Raw genomic sequence first — 23,855 nt, forward strand, 5'->3', positions numbered from 1 at the left:
AGTTTTGCACAAAATGACATGTGTGGACACACTGTGTGGATTTTGGCCTCCATCACTTGTGTGTGAACACATTTGAAGGGGATCTTTTAACAGCCAGTGTGAACAGGAGGAATGATTACAGCAATGAAAACCTCTGTCTGTGTTCATTTGGACACCAGACCGTTGTTTTAAGACAGACTTAAGACATGCAGTATCACTCAAAAGTTTGCACTCACTTTCTCATTCAAGTGAGTGGGAAAGTGTGTCCAAACCTAAGACTGGTAAGGTTCACTCATTCAATATATTATATATATGTTTTATGCAATATTGTCAGATTTTCATTAAATATTGTCACTCCATATCATAAAGTTTCATCCCATATGCTCATGTTTAATTCAGTATTTATCCAGCAGGTGCATGTAGGTAAAACTGCCTAGAAAGTAGGAACGGTGAGTTTCTTCAAAAATGCTGCAGCTTTGTAAGCATACAGCAAAAGCATAGGCGAAGGCTGCTGATTTAATGGAGTTTGCTAATGATACAGATATTTCCAGAAGTTATGAATCTGTATGCTGTAGACTAAAAAACGATGTCAACTATACCCTAGACAAGCAGCCTTATCTAAGCTTATTCATGTTTCAAAGCTCTTCTGGTTGGCCTCTGTAGGAAAAAAAATATTATCTTTACCAGGCCCATTTCCAGTCAAAATAAAGCCCACCTGAACAGCATAGAAATTGGATTGCAGTAGGGGCACTTGAGCCTGTTTCAATGAGCAGCGATGAGCTGGTGCTTCCAGTTTGCTCGGTAAACCAATGATTTCCTAGAGAGGCTTGTTTGAAATTATTCAAATTGTCAGTGAGGTCACTGGAGGGGAACTTGAAGTCAGCAGATAAACTGCTCTGCTTTCTCCTCTCCCCCCTGTTCTTCCACCATATGCTTCAGCTGACACATCCCTGACCCCCTGTGGGCAGATCTCTTTAAGCACGCTCAGCGGTATTTCTATGTACAGATCAATTTGGTTGGAGTACTACAGTTTGTCTCTGAGATATCTGGAGAACACTGGAGCATCTGCTGTGTGTTTGCTGCCCAAGCACCCTGCCGCAGCATGTCTTATTTGGCAGAGTTATCGTGGCACTTCTCATACTCATACATCCCCGGCAGCACTGTATACTGATAAAGGACTCCTTCAAGTTCAAAGCACGTCCAAAACCACAGGCGACATTCTTCCCCCAAGGGTAGTGCTTCCGTTTGGTCCTTGTTCCTCCCCTACAAACGCTGAAAACGCTGTGCTGAAAACGCATCTCTCAGATAAAGCAGTTCCTTAGAACAAAGGAACAGAGGGAAGACTTTGAATGTCATACATGCCTAAATGAGTATCGCATATAGACTAGTATTCATGTTATACCCCTGCATGGTGTTTGTATGAATCGTTTTCAAGTATTCCTTACAGCCTACTACTGCTTCATTATTATTTGGTGCATCAAGGAAACGTCAGCTGCCTCTGTAGTCCACACATTTATGATGTGCATGAAAATGAAACACTTGAGGTTTGAAAAGGACATGCTGAGAATATTTTGCATAAGGCGACAAAACCATTTCACTACAGTTTTGTGTGGGTTCTGAAGGAGTAAAAAGTCTAAAAGCTAGCAACTCAAACAGACCATTCTATATTTCTTCTCTTCTGCAAGACTTGCAGTCAGCAAGTCAGTGAATAAATGGCAAAGTGGGTTCATAAAAAGGGGCAGCACTTGCCTAGAGGTTAGAGAAGTTGGCTGGTGAATGTAAGGTTGGGAGCATATATTCTCAGTCCAGCTCAGAGAAACTGGGTGTTTGAAGTAAAGGGGCAACAATCTCCACTCTTTCAGAAAATACTGCTGAGATTCCCCCTGGGCAAAGCACTCAACCCCAAATATCTGCTGTGAAACTACACACTGGTCAACGGTATAAGCAAGGGAGTGTGTTCCCTCCGCATTTTTTTTAGAGAAGATGACAATCTGATATTTGACCCATACGTTATAGAGAGAAAGTAGACTTGCACTTGTATAGTAACGTTTTTTATTTCACAAATCTCATGTTTCAAAACACAGGCCTCATACCTTTATGCTATAGAATGTGCAGGTATATAGGCTGTGAACCATATATTAAAACTGAACGGTATATCGCCTGTAAAGCTTTTACAGGATCAGATTTTTTTTATTCACATTTTAAGAATGAAGCCATTATCCAAAGCCTTGACAATTTCTCAGCTCACTTGCAGCAGTTTATCCAAAACTCTTCGATCCACTTCCAGACCAATCAAAGATGTTAATTACATCACTGATAACAGGGCTGGTAGTTCATTAATGCTGCTATGTAGGTTAAATGTAAGATTGTTTATTGCTAATTTCCAGAGCAACTGCCAATCTGTTGCCAAGTGCATGACCCAATAGGCTCCAGAGAGCAACAAGAAGATAAAAAAGATGATTGACTATTTTCACAATACTATGTATCATTTATCATACACAGTCCTTACTAGACTTTAATTCCAAAACAGGTAGAGGGTTTAGTGTGACTCAATTTGTACTATTAATTTATAATGTATGAAAAGCAGTAACTCGTTTGAAATAGATTTTTTTTTTCTCCATTTTCATGTTATTCTTATTATCATTCACTTTTATTCATTTTGGAATAAAAGTCACATAGCCTGCAACTTTTTAGAGGATAGGCAGATATAGCTAATGGATGGATGGATGAAAAAGTCACATTTTACATATTTTTCAGCTTTTTCACATTTTTTCAAGTCTGTCTTAAAATTAGTAAAAATAGTCTAGTCAGGTGCCATTAAAACAGTTTTAGCTTGATGGTATCATTGCTCATGTTCATACTGGCAACTAAGAGATATTTTCCTAATGCGCTTGCAATGTAAGGCCGCATTCAGACCAACTTCTCCCCTTGTACTTCTGTTTATTCTCTGCAGCCCCCTTATTTTTGAATGGGGCTGTGCGTTGATGCAGTGGGGGTGCCAACACAGAGAGTGGAACCAGTCGTGACAAAAATTTGAAAAAGTTGCCGCAGCAATAACTCAGAGAGTTGAAAAATCCTGTCTGGTAGTGTTACAAATTGTTATTATGGCATCTGATAAGCCTTTAAATTACTTCCTGGATTGTATTTCATTGTCTCACCAATACTTTAAACAACAAGGGCTTGAACTGTTTTAATGCAGGACTGTTTTCGGTCTGAATGCAACCTAAGTGATGGGGGACAAAATCCACAGTCTTCATTCTGTGCAAAACATATACATTTATCTGAAGCTAATGTGAGGCTTCAGCGGTCTGAGTTAGACAAATCAAGTTACATTCTTTCTAAGACAAATTCCCTCTTAGTGTTTTTTATCCCACCGCTGCAGCTCATCATAGAAACACTGTTTGGGGAATCACAAAGAGGGAATAAAAAGACTAAGTATGGAAGACAACTACTTGATTTGATTAGCTCAGACTGTCAAAGTCTCACATTAAATTATGTTAAAGTTTGGACCAAGGACTGTGGATTTTGTGCCCCATCTCTTCCATTGGTCGCACACTAGATAGGGATCTCTTAACCCTAACCCTAACCCTATGAACAGGAAGAATGATTACATTCAAAAGATCCATGACATCTGAACAAAATCCACATGCTAAGAGGACCTTGATTTGGGATGGTATTGTCAAACTACTGTTTCCAAGGTCAAGCATGAACTTTGATGCTTAAGTTAACCTCTTGCAATAATATGGTGAAGAATCCTACCATACACCAAGTGCTTGGAATTGCTAAAGAGAAAGTGAGTCATGAACTGGATATTTCTGTGATATCAGTGGGCAATACAGAGTAGTAACATTTGGCCTTTGGTAAAATCCATAATGTCCAGTGGTTTTGCTTCCATGAAACCAGAAAAAGCGCTTTTCCTGCATTTCAACCACAGGAACCTTTTTCTTTTTGGGTCGTAGTTCCTGCCTCCTCATAAAAGTTGGTGCTCCCAAGGTCATACTATCTGATGGTTCAGGAACTACCGAGTGGAGTTTGTAAAACTAACTGACTGTCACTGACTGGTCAAACATAAGCCTTGAGACTGCTACAACTTGTGTACAGCATAAATGTATTAATTCAGGATGCAAGCAAGCAAGCACTGGTTGTTTCTAGCGATATGAGGAGTTTGGATGGGTGTGAAAGAAAGAAAAACAAAACTGAAATGTTGCTTTATTGGATGATTGTTTCAGTGCATATGCGAAAGCGGAACAGCAACCAGAAACAATTTCAACAACACTATCAAAAAGGTCCAATGAACACTCATTCACATCAAAATATCACAGATTATATTTTAACAAATTCAACCAGAACTAAACTTTGACTTTGTATTGATTTCATGTTCTGACTTGACATGTCTCATCACCACCTCTTTTTCTCTGAAGAATGTGGCAACATGAACGTTCTTGTCATCAACCCAGAATTAGGTGGTTCAAATCCACCTCCTGACAAAACCATCATTGTGTAATCACCGACCATTCATCTAAAATGACATGATGACAGATGTTTTGGTGAGAGGATGTACAATGTCTTTTTGCTATGAGAGCACTTCCTCTGCAGACATCCAGCTGTGCTGGCAGCTGTATCTGCTGACAGCTAACAGGGTTTCAATTTTGCATGCAGCCTTTAATTTTCTTGTGATCTCAACTTTTGTAAGGCACATTTACATGGGCCAAATTTAGCTCACGCTTCAACGCATACCAACTCATATGTGACCTTTAGGCTATGCTGCAGTCTGTCTAACAATTACGAGTCCTTGCTGATTGTAGGGGGAATATGGAATGACTGTGGCTTAAAGGGTGAAATGAACAAGGTCAATGACACCTGATGAGGCACAATCAGGTCCTTTTGATTTGCTTTGCTTTTTCAGAAAGAAAGAGATCAGTGTTTTCATGACAGATTAATTGACTCAAGCTCACCTTTAAGCCACCTCTTTAACTGTACTCTACTGTTCAAATGGGTAAAATGCTAATGGAAGAGTAAGACTTCATTATCCAAGTAAATGTACACCCTAGTAAAAGTAAACCCTATTCACAACAAGATAATGAGCAACAGTGGCTACAGTAAGAAAAAAGAGCCTTACTTACATACTTTTTAAAAAGTATGGCTGTACTTTTATTTCTTTCTTTTTATTTCTTTCATTCTGGTAAATTAAGCATTTAAAGCTTGTTATGTAGCTATTTACCTTTTTAAAAACTGTCTGATAGATGATTTATTAAATTGAATACTAAGTTGCCCTTGTGTTTTGGCCAAACTTAGACTGCATAGTATTGGACACAGCATAGCAGTGAACACAGATTATTTTGACATCTCTTCCAATGTGGTTTGTTCAAGTGTTTGTAAAAAAGCTGTGACTTAAAGGAGATGATAATAAGCTGCAGAGCATCCTATTTAATTCAACAAACTGACAAACTCAAGAAACTACCAAAATAACATAGGATAAATCAGGGTGTGGATGCCTGAGTGACTTGCTACTACCTCATTACCCACTGTTAAGGTGCACTTAACCCCCAATTGCTCCAGCGGGGCTGCTCAGTAGCCAGCAGATACAAACTGTGATTGTTCAGGGCGGCTCTCAGGTGTGATGTTGTGTTGTGAACCATGGTGTTGCAGAAAAAATTGCATTTGTGCTCAGTGAATTTCACGTGCATGAATGAAAGTAGTGGGCTGTGAAATCAGAGACCTGATAGTCAGCAAATGGTCAAATTCAAATTATAATATATTAATTTTCAGACATGGAAAATTGGGCATCAGGGTGGCATAGGGAAACAAAGTTAAGTGAGAAGTTAAAGTGCTCATAAAAAAAATGGAAATTTGTACATAGACAGTTCCAAAACAACTGGCAAACTCCATCCACCTCCATGATGAGGATCATGAGATATGATCAAAATATAACAGCAACTAAATGGACCTTGAGATGAAATTGTTTTTTTAGTTGATGTTTCATTCACTCATTCATTCACATTATGAAGGTCAAGAATGAACTCTGAATCTCAATAATTGGGTTTGGGTTTGCTGGTGGGAGGCCAGTGAGGGATGTCTGTCTAGTTGCACTAGCAGCAATATAATTTGTGAATGCTTTCTGTGTTGGCCAACTAACTCTCAAGTCTAGAATGTTGGTTCTTCTGCTTACAAGTGCATTATCACTCAAACATTGCAACTTTCAACACACTCAATAGTATTTCCATAGTAATGAAAGTATGATTTGTGGTTAATTGGCTAAAACATGCAAAAACACAGTATGGTTCTTGAACAATATTGAGTACCAGCACAAAAGAACTTCAGAGAAACTGGTCTCATCATTCAGACCCCCATCTCAATCAAATCACAGTCTCTGCAATATCAAACCTCTGAGTTCACTGCCTTAGTGAATAATTATTGCAGACTTCTTAGGATCTATGAAACTTCACTGTTACCAGACTTCAAAGAGGCAACTTGCCGTCTACAACCCTGCTTCTGAACCCTTTAGGTTACCGCTGCTCCGATATCCCCGACTCATTAGACATTAGAATATCAGAAGTGCATCCCTGTGCCACCAGATAACAGATAAAGAAGGAGATAGGCCCTTGAGTAAATTTGCTGGCTGAATGTTGTGATGACATAATTCATTATCCCATTCTTTTTATGAGGCTGTTATCTGTTTCATTCAGATGTCTATCCAAACGCATAAAATGTGATTACACTGAGCTTTGAACTTATGCTGGCGTATTGTGTCTCCCCACTAAATCCCCACAGTTACACCACAGTCAGTTAGGCCTACATGTACAGGAACGTCACAAATGCTTCCTGGGAATGTGTTCATTGTGTGTGTGTGTGTGTGTATGTGTGTGTGTGTGTGTGTGTGTGTGTGTGTGTGTGTGTGTGTGTGTGTGTGTGTGTGTTTCCTCTGTTTTTGTGCCTACATGACAGCCTTGACAGCCTCTCTTTTTATACTCAGACCTCTAATTAAATTACATTTTTATATACTCTGCCCCTATTAGGGTTAATATAGAAATGTGGGAATATAGGAATGTGTGAGCCAGTAAAGATGGCGGTGGTGGATGAGAAAGAGTTATTTTTCTGCCCTGTGACTGCAGAACCCCAGAGCTAAATCATTTTCAAAATTAATCTGCTATAAATCCTAGCAGGCAGTCCAAAAGGATAGGATGAGAAACTTTTTAAATCAAATGTTGAATTTCAATGATCTTTGGAATAAGAAAGTAGCTGCTTAACCTGAATTCAACAACAATATCAGCAACAAAACAAGGCAGGTATTTCCCTGCTTTATAACATCAGCATTTCATTTTAGTCCCCCCTGACTCTTACACTGTATATAGTGATGTCAATTGTGTGAGACTGGTGCATAGGCGAGGGAATTTAGAGCAGGGAAAACAATAAGAGGGTAATGAGAGTTCAGCTGGTCAATCACTGGAACGTTAATGAGCTTCTGATGTGTTTCTAACTTAGCAGCCTGCTTTGTTCTCAGCAGGACTATAGACATTTTGTGGTATGTACTGTGGGCTGTTGGTGATCACTAAGACTGGCTGGTCACATTTCTTTGTGATATTTCAAAGAGAATGTATCATTGTCAGTATCACATTTTTCTTTTTCAACTTCACAATTTGTCTGTCTAGTCTGAGAAAGACACATAAAGAAAATGTAGAGGAAATATATGTTTTGCAAGCTAGATATAGAGTTGTACTCCCAACATATCCCATGAGCAAAACCACTGTACATAATGGATTTTACTGAACTGAGTATTAGTTGCTTTTAAAATTGTTATTATAATTACACATTAGTAAAAGTAAAAGTAATCAGCAACTCATTTGCAGTTGCATGTTTTTGAAGCCTTTTTATTAAATTAAGTTATTAAGTTATTACTTTGTGCTTATATTTAGATATATTTGAAGTTAATAAAGTAACTTTACCAAACACTACGATCTATTTAAACTTGCAGTGAAATTTTGGGACTGTATTCTTGGCTTCTAAAGATTTCCAGCACTTGTAAAAGGACTCCAGATTTTCTCAGAGTATATCATTTGTCTTTGATCCACCCAGGCAGTCCTCTAAGAAATGCCAGATAGCACACTGTGACCAGTCCCTGGCTGCCAGTTTGTACTGTATGAAAATTTGAACTAATTCATCCTCAAAGCCTGCACATTATTCATCACAGTTCTGAATAACCACCCAGTGAGAAAATGAAGTGATTCTAATATATCTTTTGTCATGCACAGGATTTCTGTCTGGCTTGGCACGACATCTGAGAATTATAAACAGCCTACTGTGTACTATCAGCTTCAATTGTACCCTCAGATTCATCCAAAAGCCACACTTATTAACAATTAAGAGCATGAGTGAGCACCACAACATCACAAAATATTTCCAATAGTCATTTTGCACAGCAAAGGTTTTAGGACCTTTCTGTGCAGGGACTCCAGAGTGCACCCATAAGTTCTGTTTGACAAAGATTTGACAGAGGGGACTTGGACATTATATGGTCCACATTACAATCATTTATGATCGGAAGAGTCTCTACATATGAGACGGTGGCAGGAAAGACCTTGACTTTTCTTTTATTGGCATTTAATTTATAGACCATTCCAAATGTCGTGAAATACAGGCTGTCGCTACAACTCTGGCAGGGGCACATGGCTCTCCCATTGTTAACAATTATTACATAATCTGACTGATTTGATCTACTGTACTGTGCACGGAACAATGCCGTCACACTTGGCTACAGTGGCGGTGAACAGTGAACCGTGACCTGTGATGCCATTAAAATGCAACGCATGGCCAGACCACCCTAACACTCACCTCCCCTAGTGTCAAGTGCTTCCAACATACAGCAAACAACAGTATTATTATCTCAGAGACAGACTGTTACTTCTCCTATCTACCCTTGGCCAGCACCACCAACACCCCCGCCCACTCAAACATCTTTTACAATGCCTCAAGCTTCACTTGCCATCAGCCTGCTCAGAGCACATTGACAGGATTAGCGCAGCAACCTAGAGCCTGTTGACCCTCAACCTTAAGGTTTGTGCTACTTCTATTATGGTCTGACCATCTGCCAAAGAGCACTGAGACAGAGAGAGAGTCATTTCAATATTCCACCCAGCCTTGGCTTCAAAAAAAACCCCCCACAAAAAGTGTTGTTCCGCCGTACTGTATGAAATGAGTTATGACAATAACAATTTAACCATCCACTTGGAGCTCAATCAAGACATGGAGTAGAGGAGGTCATGCTTCAGAGATCTAGAGCTGTTTGAAAAGTCAGAAGACAGAGCCTCAGACTGCTGCCTGAGATTGATCCTCGAAGCAAAGGAAAAAGAAATATGATCCAGCAGAAATGTTACCGGTTTGACTTCACTGCACAAGGAGTAGACATTCTCATACATCATTACAGCAATTTAAGCACATGCTAATAATATAAACCACATTATAACTGTTTACATCTTCATGTGATAAAAAAAAGGTTTCATGTTTGTTTGTTCACTTTTAGCAACAGTGGACCCCAATAAAAGAGAAATGTAATGTGCACAACAGAGGAAAACTGGTTTTCACATCATCAAACAAACCCCCTTCTTGCCAGGAGACATAAGAATGTCAGGAGCTAGTGTTTCCTAACATGGCAGCGGGATAACATATCTCAATGTGTGTGGGTCTACTGCACAATAAAGATTCCACGTATTGAAGAGGAGAACAACAAAGACAGACACAGAGACACAGATGGGAGTTGGCAGCGGTTAAAGCTTAGCTAAGTGTGGGAAGAGGGGAGATGGAAAAAGAGAAGGCAATGTCAGATGTGTTATTGTTAAGGAGGGTTGGGGCTGAGTTATTGAGGGATGAAACATAGTACCTTAACAGTCGGATCAAAGGGTGCACTGAAAACATTTGAGATTTTTACAGGAAGAACTGGGAATTTTAATTTTATTAAATAAATTTATTCTGATTATCTAAATTGTTTTATATGCACAAATATGACGTCACTACCTCTGTTACTTTTTTAAGTTTGACCCCTGCATTTCAAATGGCTATAGCCTGATAGTTACAGAAAGGGGACAGTGACCATCTGTGCCAAGAATTTCTGGCCAGAGAAAAAGTAGGCTACATGGGGAAAATTCAAGAAGTAAATACCACAAAAATACTACCAATGGTACCATTATAAAAGTACTTTACTCTCCAAATTGCTCCAGAAAAGTCACTGCAGCTGTAATGGGCAACTCCCAGGTGTGATGTAACTGTGAATGTGAAACCAGGCTTCTCTTAGAAAGAATAAGCATCAGCAAATCTTCTCTGAATAAATTCAGGGTCAATACAAGTGGGTTCTTTCAACAAAGACAGAATTCAATCTGAGAATTGTTTGAAATATTAAAGAGCAGCTTCACATTCAATTTCCAGGTTCAAATGACAAAAGAACATATTTTCTCACTTTCCTCTAGTGGTATCTAGTCATACAGATAACTTTGGTTAGTCAAGATTGAGATGAGTGCAAGCAGTATGAGATCATAATAGACTCCAGACGGGCTCAAAACCAAGTCAAGACCATGACCAAAACATATTATTCACTGTGTTGTTGTACTGTTGTTCATAGTAAGTTAAAGCTACAATATGCAAGTTCTGGAAATCAAGCTAAAGCTAGCATGTGACTCAAAGGCGGACCACTCTGCTCCTCCCTCCCCATCCAGCTCTTCACTTGCATCCTCATGATCACCCCCAACCGATGTATTGATTTCCCCCCTAGGGACTGGAAGTAATGTAGCTCTTCAATTTGACTAATGTAGAGCTGCACCAATTAGTTGATTAGTTGCCAACTATTAAATTGATCGCCCACTATTTTGAATAATTGTTTTGATTTATTTCTTAAGAAACAAAATGTCAAATTTCTCTGATTCCTGCTTCTCAAATGTGAATATTTTCTGGTTTCTTCAGTCCTATATGACAGTAAACTGAACATCTTTGGGTTGTGGACTGTTGTGGAGAAAAAGAAGATATTTGAGGATGTCACCTTGGGCTCTGGGAAACACTGATCGACATTTGTCACAATTTTCTGACATTTTATGGACCAAACAACTAACTGATTAATTGAGAATTTAATCAACAGATTAATCGATAATGGAAATAGTAGTTAGTTGCAGCCCTGGACTAAGGCAGGTTTCAGGATCCTGTAAGTCAGCCATACTGACATCTTCCGGCAGCTAATGCTAGCTTGGAGCTTCAGTGCAAGAGAAGTAGTGGGCCAGAAGTGCTTTTGCGTATTGATTGATAACTGGGCGCTCCCACCCCCAGTTAACATACATACTGTAGCTTTAACTGGGAAATCAGCCAATGAGAAGATGAAAGCAGCCAGCAACATTGAGTGGGGATGGTAAAAAAAAAAAAAAACGGCTAACAACTGTAATACATAAAACAGGAGGCCAAGACTGAGACAAGTCCAAAACACCCACTAGACCAAGACCAGTCCAAGAGAACAGAAAAAACGCCTCAAGACTGAGACTGAACACATTTTTATCACACTGGATACCAATGAAAATGATATATTTGTTGAATTTGATTGAATTGACCCTTTAGTTAAAGATAGCTTTCAAAATGCGTCCAACAATATGATATGATGATGAATTCAGACGGTTTTTCAATGTGATAGGATGTGTAAATCTCCATCTCCAAAGAACTCATGCTTTAATGCTGCCACATCGGCACCTGCACAGTATGGCTCCTTGTTCCATTAAGTTTAGTTCTGTATAGTGGTATGATGGTGCATGATGAAAAGGCACCTAAACATTATGGATTTCATAGATACCCACCTTCAAAGTATGCTGGCAGGGTTTCAGCATGGTTGTTTGATCTCCCACATTTGTTCAATATAATAATGGCCCAGTAGAGACGATTGGATGCTTATAACAGACGGTACAGTAGCCAGAAGGGGGCTAGTGTAGAATGGAAAAGCCACATGGATCTGACTTGAAAAGTGAGTTGCAACATTTGTGGATGGATCTGACACCTGCATGGAAAGCCCCAACCACTTTGCTCTCTAAAACAGTCCCATAAAGACATCTCAGAGGGATATTGGTAAAGAATTTTGAACCTGCTGCAATGCAAGGACACCTGAGATTATTGTAAAGACCCTAAAACACTGCCATTTTCAGTGGCAGCGCAATTTCCCAGAACCCACCCCCAACACTCTCTGTGAAGATGAGTGCCCACACCTTCACACATAGTGTTATTCCTTTCAGAATCAGAATCAAATTTATTGGCCAAGAATGTTGGCACACACAAGGAATTCGGTTCCAACCGCAGGTGTTTCTCAAGCAATATAGCCAATAAACAGACAATGTACATACTATATATAGACAATACACAATATACAAGCAATATACAGATTACATAAAAGACAAACAATATACATAAAGTGCAAGTGGGTGTGGTATTGTAAGCAACAATAATGTGCATCACGTATGGGAATAAAATTGTGATGTATGGGTATTTGTACAATACAGGTTTTATAGATATGAGGCAACTATCTGAAGAAATACGAGTAGCTATGGCATAGCAGATGATACTGGTCAGGGATTTATGAGGGCAATGGTGTGAGGAAAGAAATTGCTCTTGTGTCTGGTAGTTTTGGTATACATGGTTGAAAAACGTTGTGTCCAGGGTGTGAGGAATCTGTATTGATTTTACCTGCCCGTTTCCCGGTTCTTGAATAGTACAAGTCCTGGAGGGTGGGCAGGGGAGCACCAATGATTTTTTCTGCTGTCCTTACTGTTTGCTGCAGTCTGTTCCTATCCTGTTCTGTGGCTGCTCCGAACCAGACCATGATGGATGTGCACAGGACGGATTCAATGACTGCGCTGTAGAACTGGCTCAACAGCTCCTGTAGCAAACCATACTTCCTCAGCTATCGCGGAAAGTACAGCCTCTGCTGGGCTTTCTGAGGATGGAGTTGATGTTGGTATCCCACTTCAGATCTTGAGAAATGGTAGTTCCCAGAAACTTGAAGGTTTCCAGAGTTGACAAAGGGCTGCTGGATATTGTGAGGAGGATCAGTGCTGAGGGGTCTCCTAAAGTCCACTATCATCTCCACAGTCTTGAGCATGTCCAGCTCCATGTTGTTCTGACTGCACCAGAGCACCAACCGTTCAACCATCCATCTATATGCAGACTTGTCACCATCTTTGATGAGTATGATGACCACAGTGTTGTCTGCAAACTTAAGGAGTTTAACAGATGGGTCCTTAGAGGTGCAGTTGTTGGTGTAGAGGGAGAAGAGCAGTGGGGAGAGGACACTCCTCCACTGCTTCCTCTCAAATATGAAATGTTTTGATCAGTTTCTCAGGATTTTTCTCTTTTTTTTTAGTAAAAACAAAATACTGAGTCAAAAGCTTTTGCCACCCCATGGTGCCCAAAGAATGTCATTGTAATGAAAAGCAAAGCAGCTCCATTAGCACCACTATCTTCTCTGCTGGCACCACCTACTACCTGTTGTTAAATGGCTTAATTGGATCTTGATGTGGCAAAAAAGGAGTAGAAAGTCTCTTTCTGGTCTTGGTGTACTGGAGCAAAATGTTTTCCCTGTGAGAATTTTCTGACATGGCAAACACTGCTGTTTGGCTTTGTCAGCATCCTAATGGGTTTGAACATAATTGTGAACTGAGAGTTTGGTATCATTTCAGTGTACAGTAGAGTCATTCTCAAAATGAGTATTGTCTTATCCCTTCCACATCCCTCTACAACAGAATCTGTTTATTCAATTCATTAAGAGTAGCACATTTATCAAATATCCTAAAATATTCTGAAAATATATATGATATATAGCCAATACACTGTAAATGACACATTACTTGATCCCTTGTTTGTATTCAAGTGGAGAATCAATTAGTAAGTGCAGCCTTGAAAAACAGATCCACTAGTTCATCTAATGCGCCACTGGAAATAGATTCTATCTTGTGGTTTCAAAGAGCTTTCACAGATAAAATGAATACATTGTGGGAATAAAGGGATTGAAGTTGGATTGTAAAAGGCCTACAGATGGCAAAACGTTCAAACTGAATGGTTTCTTTAGCATTCACACTTTCTCCACAAGAATTTCAATTACTGTTGCAATTAGTAGAGGAATGTGTTGGGATCAGTAGTTTCTCTGTGCCTCGTGAAGCACAAAGAATGTCAATACACAGGAATCAAAGTATAGTTCAATGCACACACACACCTTTTTTTGTCCCTTTCTGCCTTTCAGCACTTAATGTAAATTAATGAAGTTGTAACCAGACTAATCAGGATTCAGGCTTAATGACACCTTCATCACAAAAAGGTAAAAACATATATTACATTTACACAGTAATATGCAATATCCCTAGAATACAGATATAGTAGCAACATATGTGTCTTTCATTCTTGGGCTTTAAAAAATTCTAATGGATTGTTTTTTTATGATACCACCATAGTAACTGTGAAAACTATATTTAGTTGTATTCATTGTCCTGTATAGGTAATATTTTTCTAGCACTAACGCTTAGGCTTCTATAATTCCCATTACAGAAAGCTCTTCAAAGGGCTTCAGGCTGTAACTCTGAGTCGTATCGATAGCAGAACTTAATCTGGTTTTAGGTTAGCTCCAACTCCATCTGCTGCACCGTCCAGGGGCTAAAAAATGACCCGAAATTTCATTCGCAAACCATCAAACAACACAATTAATGGCCATCCCCGGCGCAAGAGCCTGTAATATACTGCCAAATGAGTCAGGCGCAAAGCTGAGGATGAAAAACAAAAGTATAATCCCTCTGCTGCTAACGGTGTCACTCAAGGATTAGCGTGCCAAGGAAAAAAATAACACACTAAGTACTACACTGATAAATTAAAAGCTCTGGGCAACGTGGCGTGCCTCCAATCGTTTCAAAAACATTGATTGTGTTACAATAAAAAGTGTTTGTGCCTCAGTGTGAGCGCCTTGACAGTAGAACAGCAACAAATCTCAACTTCAGATCTCCCCGATATCAGCTTATTTGAGCCTCGGGACCTGGCGACAAGTAGATTGAAATGGTAAAAGCTTAAGGCAGTAGATTGGAAGATATTTTCTGAGTCAAGGAGAGTGACCTGGTGGATTATTAGAAAAGAGTTGTGGCGCCTCACTGATGATGAGGGTTAAGCTCGCTGTCTGATAGCGAGTCAGACAGAGAGGGGGACTTTTCATGGATGGCGCTCTGGTCGAATAGGCTTTAACAATTAGTCCACAACAGCAAACAAAACACACAAACACACATGAAAATCACACGATTTTTTTTTTTTACCTGTGTGGCCAGACGTAAACCATCCAGAAGGGTAATCCACACGAGGTTAGTGTTGAACGAAAGAGAGCCACACTTTTCAACAAACTATTAATGATAATCTTGAGCTCCGGTCAAATCCACTGCTGGTGTAGAGTAATTTCCGATGTTCAGAGAGAGAGAGATGTCCTCGCGGGGGAAGTTTGCACCTATAAGCAGCCAGAGGGGAGGTTGTAAATCCTTTCCCAAAATATCACCAATGTACAGTGGAGCCGACAAAGAAGGAAGAAAAAGAGGAGGGGGATGTGGAGTTCAGCACCACGGCAGAGTGGACAGCTCCGTCGGCGCAGCGATCTCACCTCGGCCGCTCTCGGGTCTCGTGTGCGCCACTGAGGCAGGAGCCACCAGCCCCAACCTCACCTACTGGCTCAGTCCCGACCGGATTTACATACAATCACGCGGGAGGGAGGGAGCAGAGCGAGGGATGAACCAATCCAAAATACCCCGTAGTAGGCAGTATAAGCACACAAAAAAAGAACCGAGGACAAACAGACAGAATGTGAGGCAGCTCAAACCATCCGTGCCAAGCGAAACTGTCCTTGACTAAGATGGGAGGAAAAGGAAAGAGGGAGAGAGAGTTGGGGTTCTTTATACTCACACACTCACATATATACTCGCACCCATGCACCAGCGCACCTTCAGTGATGAAGTGGTGATTAAAAATGAGCTGTATCCAACGGTTTATTCAGCACTACATCAAAACACTATACTGTTACCGTATGACCTCCAGGTGATCATCATGAGAAGAGAATGGCAGCTAAAAGTCAGAGGAGTATTTTATTTACAGTATATATTCATGCCCCTCAAAGATCTCATTGGACACACTATGAGCCTCTAATAAGAAGAGTAATCATTATTATTATCATTTTTAAGATAAAAACACAAATTTACTTAGAACACTGAGGAGGCAAAAAAAGTGAGGTACAAAACATTTAAGTTAGCCAGTTAATTTTAGGAAGCCTGGAAGATCTTTATTTGTAGGGTTTCTTTTCTTTTAGCCATGCATGTCATGCCATTGCACATAAATATATGTTATGTGAAAGTATTAAGTAGTACAATGTCAAAACTTTCTCTTTTTTCCTTTTATTTTTTATTTTGTATATGTATTGATATATGTTTGACTTGTGACACATAGCAATGTCTTGTGGTAATGCTTTACTTCGAGTCCCCCTATTTAGCAAGCCGTATACAAGCAATTAATAAATGGTTTCAACACACTATAATGTAGTTGTTAAAGTGTTTATTAATATTCAGTATTTTTCAACAATTATTATTTCTCCTATGAAGACACATTTTATATTATTACAACTGTGTTTTAATATATTCACATTTCATTATCTGTTCTTATACCAGCCTCCATTTTTGGGTGCCCACAGGAAGTTATAGTTTTTGACAAATACTGTATGTGTTAGTCTCACAATAAGGTTGTTCTTTATGCTACAAGTATTGCTGGAGTTTTGACCTCTTCAAAATGTTGACAAGGCATGTAACTAAAAAACTAACTAACTAACTAACTAACTAACTAACTGAGTAGTAGTAGTTGTTGTTGTTGCAGTGGTGCCTAGTCCACACAAACTTAAAAGACACCAAAATATGTTTCAGTGATGAAGCTCTATTTTTCATGAAAGGACATAACTTCTTACATAAAACATGAGATTGCAATCAAAGAACTTTGTCTCTTTTCCCAGGCTCTACAAATAAAATCTGCTACAAAATTATTTCCATCTAAAACACAACTCAAGCTATTTATAATCATCCAAGTAGCATTGATAAGGGACAGTTGACTAAAAGAAATATATGAGTAAATCATGATATAACTCATTTCCTGAAGAAAATGCATGTGAGAGCTGGAAGCTGTTAGCTGCTTCTGCTGCTGCTGTTACTGCTGCTGCTGCTGTTACTGCTGCCTCTGCAAGCTACTGCTCTAGCAACATTTTTTAAATCTTTTAGCACCACCTACAGGTGAAATTGTATCAAATGCTACAGACTTGTTCAGCAAGTTCAGCTGAATTTGGTTACCATGGAATATTAAAATAAAGATAGTTAATAAATAGTATGGTGGTGTTTTACTAATTGCCATAAGGTGGGGCTATTGGTGACATGCTTCAACATGTCGTGCACATGCTTCAAATCTGAAGGGTTGGGCGGAGGAGTGTGGGGGTGTGGGCGTGTTTATTTGTGCTCTAGAATGTAACCACTGTGAAATAATCAGAAAATAACAGTTTATTGTTCTGAGTCACCGGCTTTCACTACCACCGCTCCATCACTTCATTCACTCTCTAGCTCACTCAACCACAGCTGCTCTCTCTCTCTTGCTCGCTGGTGTCCTCAGCTCTCTCTTTCTTTCTCGTTCTCTTTCTCTCTCTCTTTTTCTCTCGTTTTTTAAAATGAGTTAGGAACCCAACAGCAAAGTCTAACTTTACTTTTAACGTTGTCAAACGAAGAGAAATGTCCTCCCCTCCTAGTAATGCCTTTGTCTTCCCTCATGGCAGGGTTTTACAGCTCTGATCAGTCTGATCACCAGCCGTGATTGGCCACCACAGTATGACGTCAGGGTGCATCACTCCAGAAGACTCTGGACTTCTTGCTGCAGGTCAGTGTGGCTCTGCTGTGGCCAAAACCCCTGCAGCCTAAACGCACCACCCCCATTGAAATGAATGGGAGGACTGGCGTTTTCACCATAACACCTGATTTGGTCTTAATACAGCCTTTTACTAAAAAACAAACTCATAAGTTTTGTTTGGGGTCATCTAAATATGGTATGTATCAAGTTTGGTGAAGATTAGATGAAATATGTGCCAAAAGAAGCAAAAAAAATTTCAAAAATTTCCAGGTGCAAATATTGTTTTGCCATGCGTCATGGTTCATGAGTTATTAGCCAAAACATAAAACACATGATAACTGACCACATAGTGGCACAATAAGTGCCATGTTTTAATATGTTAAGCATTTCCACATGGGGCAGCTGTAGATGCAGAGTGGGGGCAGCTGTCCATAAAGTATGAATACTTTAGCACTTTTAGTTTTTGAGATATCAACTTTAAAACATCCCTCCCATAGACTTTCCATTATAAATTTTAATACTTAAAAAATATATAAAATCACTGAAACACGTTGCAATAAAAAAGTAATAGCATACATATCCTTAAGAAGATATATGTTTTGACATTTAAATGAAGTTTGTAGGACAAACAGTACAGAAGTAGATAGATGCCAAAAAAACAGAAATACAGAAATAAAGAAAAATAAAGTATAAAGAGCAAAGAGAACACACAACAATGTCTTTCCTTCTCCATCAGTCTCTATACTTGCTATGCTAGAGTACCTGAACATACAGTAACTGAGTGCATGGTGATTCTTGACTATGACTAGTCCTATTAAAACTGCCTTCATCGGGTTGATACTACCGGTATTTATGATGTACGAATGTGCTTCATTTACAGTGCATCATAAGTTATGTATCGTCCTATGTGCAAATGCAGTTATTTATGCTCTCATCATTACTTATTCATGTATTTATTTCTGTTTAGCTTTTTGTTTTGCCTAGTTTCTATTGGTATCAATTTCCCTTTTCTCCATTTACACTTCAAGACATCAGACTCTGCTCTGGGTGTATTATAATTCTGTTAACAATGTATCCCACCATGCACTTTGTTCTTTTCGCTCTTTATTGTGTGATTGTTGTAGCTGCAGCAATCACACTTTGTTCTTCCGATCTTTATTATTCTATATTCAGACCTCATTTCTTCAGTGCTTAACTACTCCCACACGCTTAAGCTCGAAACACGGTTCCAATTCTAACATGTTGAAAATGTTTCAACGATGTAGGCTATTTAATTTTTTTCTAGCATATTCCAGTGATTTTATATCATTTTCAAAAAATATTAAAACCTAGTTTGAGGTTTTGAGCAATGTAATTTATTTGGTCTTCAAAATAGATGTAAAACTGTAAATGTTGCCTTCAATAAATGAAGAACTGAAATCCCTCCCTATGAAAAAGTTTCAAGTTAAAGGCCAGTAGCCACTTCAGGTGAGGCAACCAGTTACTGGAGTAGTGCTGGAGGAACTCTCGGGTACATGGCTACTAAAATTAACATTCAAGCACCAAAACTATTTCAACATACATCATACTGAGATTACTATGAAGCTCAAGCAACCTCAGCACTCACGTTCAAACGACAACCGATATAAGTTAAAATATATGAAAGACTTACCATACAAACATATAGTATGTTCAATAGCAACACAGTTCAACACAGGGTAAAAAAAAGAGTTTTGACTATTTAAGTATCAACTATATAACATCTTAAGATTGGAAGAGAAGAGTAGTAGTATAGTTAAATAGTTTTTAGGGGCTGTGAAAAAGTTGGTGAGACCACACCATTTTGGCCCGATTACACTTTATATTTCTTTCCATATTTCTCATTTGTTTGTTAAGCCAGTCACATTGCTTTCACATACTATCCTAGGTTTTGTTTGTGTTTTGCATTGTTTTGTTAAATTTACATCTGCATGTTTTAGTTGAGACATGCTTTCCACGAGACAAAAGGGGGGGAGGCACTGAACCACTTCCTGCTTTTAAGCTCTTGCTGACATCAATTCAATTCAGTTCAAATCAGTTTTATTTATATAGTACCAAATCACAACAAAAGTCATCTCAGGGCACTTTTCACAGAGGTTTATGGTAAGGTCTATGCTGTAGTTGATGTGTGTGTATACAGTGTTAACTGATACAAGTGACATTGTCATATACAGTTGTAATCATGCTTGTACAAATGATGTTGAACATTGTTAATGTCCACCTCCGCTCAAAAACTCAGAAAAACTGAAACTTTCTCTCAATGTGAAAACTCTGCACATACATCTTTCTTAACAGTGAAGTAACAATAAGCAAAACATATTTATGAGTGGAGGCGGACTGTAAGGTTAGAGAGATATTGTCACAGTTGAACAAAATCAACCCTGACTGTCAGTAGACAGGATACAAACTGCAGTCTCCATTGTTAAAATCAGTCACATTGTATGCCCATCTACATTCTTCCTGAGATTTTTTTTTTTTTGTATGGCTATCATAATGTCACAGTCTTTCTGCTCCTGTTTGTGGATGAGAAAAGTCACTATTTGCCACAAGGTAGTAGTTCGTTTTGGGCATTTAAACAAGAAACTGATGCTGTTGTTTTTCTGATGAGGACCGTCTCCTTGGGTAACACAACCTGAGACAGATTCCCCTCACTATGTCTCTTTCTTCTGGGACTTCTCTGAACCTGACCAGCTTAACCCATTGACCTTCTCTGTCCATTCATCCTCAACACCCAGTACTACCTATCACAAATTAAGCAACCAAATACTTTGTTTGACCATGCACTCCAGAACGACACAAAGGAGAGTTTTCTGATCTGGCGCCCCTATCGGCAGTAATCTGCAGGACAACATAATATGTCTGTGCTTTCCATGGTTTCCATTGTTCAGGTCTGGTTAGGTTTAGGCACAAAAACCACTTGGTTAGGTTTAGAGAAACATCATGATTTGAGTGAAAATGATCTCTTTGTTTAGGTTAGAGAAGATTAAAGTTAAGCAACCTACATCATCATTGCTACAATAATAACCACGAGGTTAAGGTTAGGGGACAATCATAGTTACAATTTTTAAAAATCTATCATGACTCATAGTGGGAAATGTGACACTTACGATTAGAAACAGGAAACGAACAGCGGTCTCCAGTGGCAAAGTCCACTGTTGTTATACCATCCATCCACCCCTCCACCTCAGAATGGAAATTTCCCTCTCCAAAGGAAAATTGTCTGCACCACTGCTCCCGGTGATAATTACTATGGCCTCTAGATGGCATCCATCATTCAAACGTAATGATAGGTCATTTTTGAGTGACTGACATTGAGACCTATTGTGTCATTTTTCTTGGGAGGACAGTCTCCCTTTTAACTACATATAGTTGTGTTGTGGTTATTCACCCTTTTTAGTTAATAAGAAATATTAATCTCTGAGCTATCCACAGTGTTTGATTGTAAACTAATCTCTGAAAAAAGATGTAGCCAAAATTAAATGAAAACAAGAACTTCTTTGACTACCTCATAAACACTTTTTCATGTAAACCCTGAAAACTAGATACAAGCGTCATTCCACATAAACTCAAATATGCTGCCAGGCTCACATCACCATAATCAAACATGATGTACATGCTGATGCTCATTCAGCACATATGCCAAATGTGTTGTTGCTCCTGCAAAATGAAGTTATAGCATGATTCATTAAGGCAAATAAGAAAGAGCTCTCTCTTGACATTCTCCCTGAGAATCCGGAGATTATGTTGCCACATCTGTGCTTATAAACAACCCGTGTGTATATGTCACATGGGTGTTGCTGGGATGGCTGTAATTCATCATACAGACAATTAATGCCCTGCATGTTAAATAAGGAAGATGGGGAAGGAATTGTCTTCATGGGTGAAATATAGCATGTTTTAGTATTTTATTATTCAAACTAGAGGTTCGTTTTGTGTGTGTGTGCATGACTGAGTCTCTCCACGTATGAAATAGTATATGTGTGTGTGTGTGTGTGTGTGTGTGTGTGTGTGTGTATGTGTGTCTTAGTTTCCTTGTGGTCTGTGTGTGCCAAGGCTGTTATGGTGGAAAATACAGTAGTTTGTGGGTGTGTGGTGTGTGCACCAGGCTCTAAAAAAGTCTGTATGCATACAGTAGAGTGGTAGAAAGTGCACTTCAGTGTGTGTGTGTGTGTGTGTGTGTGTGAGAGAGAGAGAGAGAGAGAGAGAGAGAGAGAGAGAGAGAGCTTGCTTTTTTGTGTGTGTGCATCTACACAAAAGAATGGCAGTGAATAAATCAGTGTGTGTGTTACTGTGTGTGTTGGTGTGTGGTGGAGACTGTAATAGATTGTGACATGTTCTATGGGGAGCGTCGGCAGGAGCGCTCTCACACAGATGTGATATGTGACCAGTTTCACATTCCTTTATCCATTAAACTGCACATTGTCGTGCACGGCTCCAGATTGCGATGTCAACTCGGTGTACATTCACTGCAACTGCTGCATTAGGACTAAGCATATGGCTCCCACTCTCCACTCACTGGGCCTCTGCTCGAACAGAGTGACATTAGTTTGGATCCATCCTCCCAAGCAGAGGCTTTCCATTTGACCTCTGTGAATTAATGCAGCAGTTGTGCTGAAGAATCACCCCAGCATGCACTCTCTAAGAGCTGAAAAAGGAGGTAGGACACAACAAACAGACATATGAGAGTAGATTTCTCTATGATGGGGTTAAGACCTCTAGACAGCACAGTATGTGAAGATGTTGAAGGGAAATACTGACTGAATTAGTGCGGAAACAAAAAGTGCTAAATATTGTCTGGTTCTAAATTATGGGTTTTGGGTTTTATACCATTTGGCAGACAAAAAAAGATACTGGAGGATGTCACCTTTTCATCAAATAAATGCAGCATTATCATTAATTTATAAGAGACTGCTGCTTTGTCACAGTGTGTGTCCTGTCTGTGCTGTTTTGATGCGCTCTACACTTAAAAAACAAGGTTTTCATGAAAAAAAGACTTAACTTTTGCCACAATGCAATGCAAGTGCACACTCCTGGTAGAATACTTTGTAAAAGGAACAATGAAATTCCACACCTCCCTGATGCTGTATAAGCTTTGTAAAATTATCCCTTATAGTTGAATAAACTGCTGTGCTGTGTTTTGTATCTGATGAGCCTTCAATCTCATAGATGCATTTACTCTAAATGGACTTCCAAAATCACATTTCATCAACACACCCACACCATCGCAGCACTTTGCATTTCTGTTTTTATTCACTTTTCATTTGGAACACCCTCCAAACAATTGAACAAAAAAATTATTAAGAAGTGATTTTCCAATGAATATAATCATTAGTTGCAGCCTATGAAGGTGCCTTGTGATTTTTTTTGTAAGCAAAAAATATATATTTACGGTTAACATTCAGTGTTTCTCACCAAAATGCATTTTGTGTATTCAAGTCCAATCAAGTCAATGTTTATTTATATTTGCTTCAAGGGCCTTTACAATCTGTACAGTATGCAACATCCTCTATCCTTAGACCCTCAATTGAAATAAGGAAAACCTCCCCCAAAATCCTCTTTAACAGGGAAAAGGAAGAGAAACAGAGGAGGGATTCCTCCTCCAGGATGGACAGATACAGTAGATATAGAATGTATAAAGAATAGGTCAATGTAGCAAAATTACAGGATGGATAAACAAGATGACAGAATTATAGATAAACTGATGACATATATGACAAATATATTAGATGCAACAAGCATGAATACATTTCCCTCCCCATAAAACATTTACAAAGCCAGTTTTAAAAAGATTTTAAGTCCTACATTGTTTACATCCATGTTTATTTGATAACAGTCTTTTTTGGTGCATTGCTATATTTGTTGGCATGTCACTGCAACCAATTGTCGACAAGCATAACTGCTTAAAACTGGCAGGATGTGAATCATGCCACCTGCTTGCTGGTGCTCATGTCCTCATGTGC

General features: G+C 39.1%; 1 protein-coding gene across 1 annotated transcript in view; it reads right to left on the reverse strand.

Annotated features, from left to right (window-relative positions):
- Positions 1–15,804, reverse strand: part of fstl5 (follistatin-like 5) — a 178,020-nt gene extending 162,216 nt beyond the window's left edge. Inside the window, exon 1 of the mRNA XM_067599913.1 lies at positions 15,279–15,804. Within this exon, the coding sequence (XP_067456014.1) occupies positions 15,279–15,301 (23 nt within the window). The 5' untranslated portion in view covers positions 15,302–15,804. The remainder of the gene's footprint in view (positions 1–15,278) is intronic.
- Between the last annotated feature and the right edge of the window lie 8,051 nt (positions 15,805–23,855).

This window comes from Thunnus thynnus, chromosome 9 (genome assembly GCF_963924715.1).
Source record: "Thunnus thynnus chromosome 9, fThuThy2.1, whole genome shotgun sequence".
Classification (NCBI taxonomy): domain Eukaryota; kingdom Metazoa; phylum Chordata; class Actinopteri; order Scombriformes; family Scombridae; genus Thunnus; species Thunnus thynnus.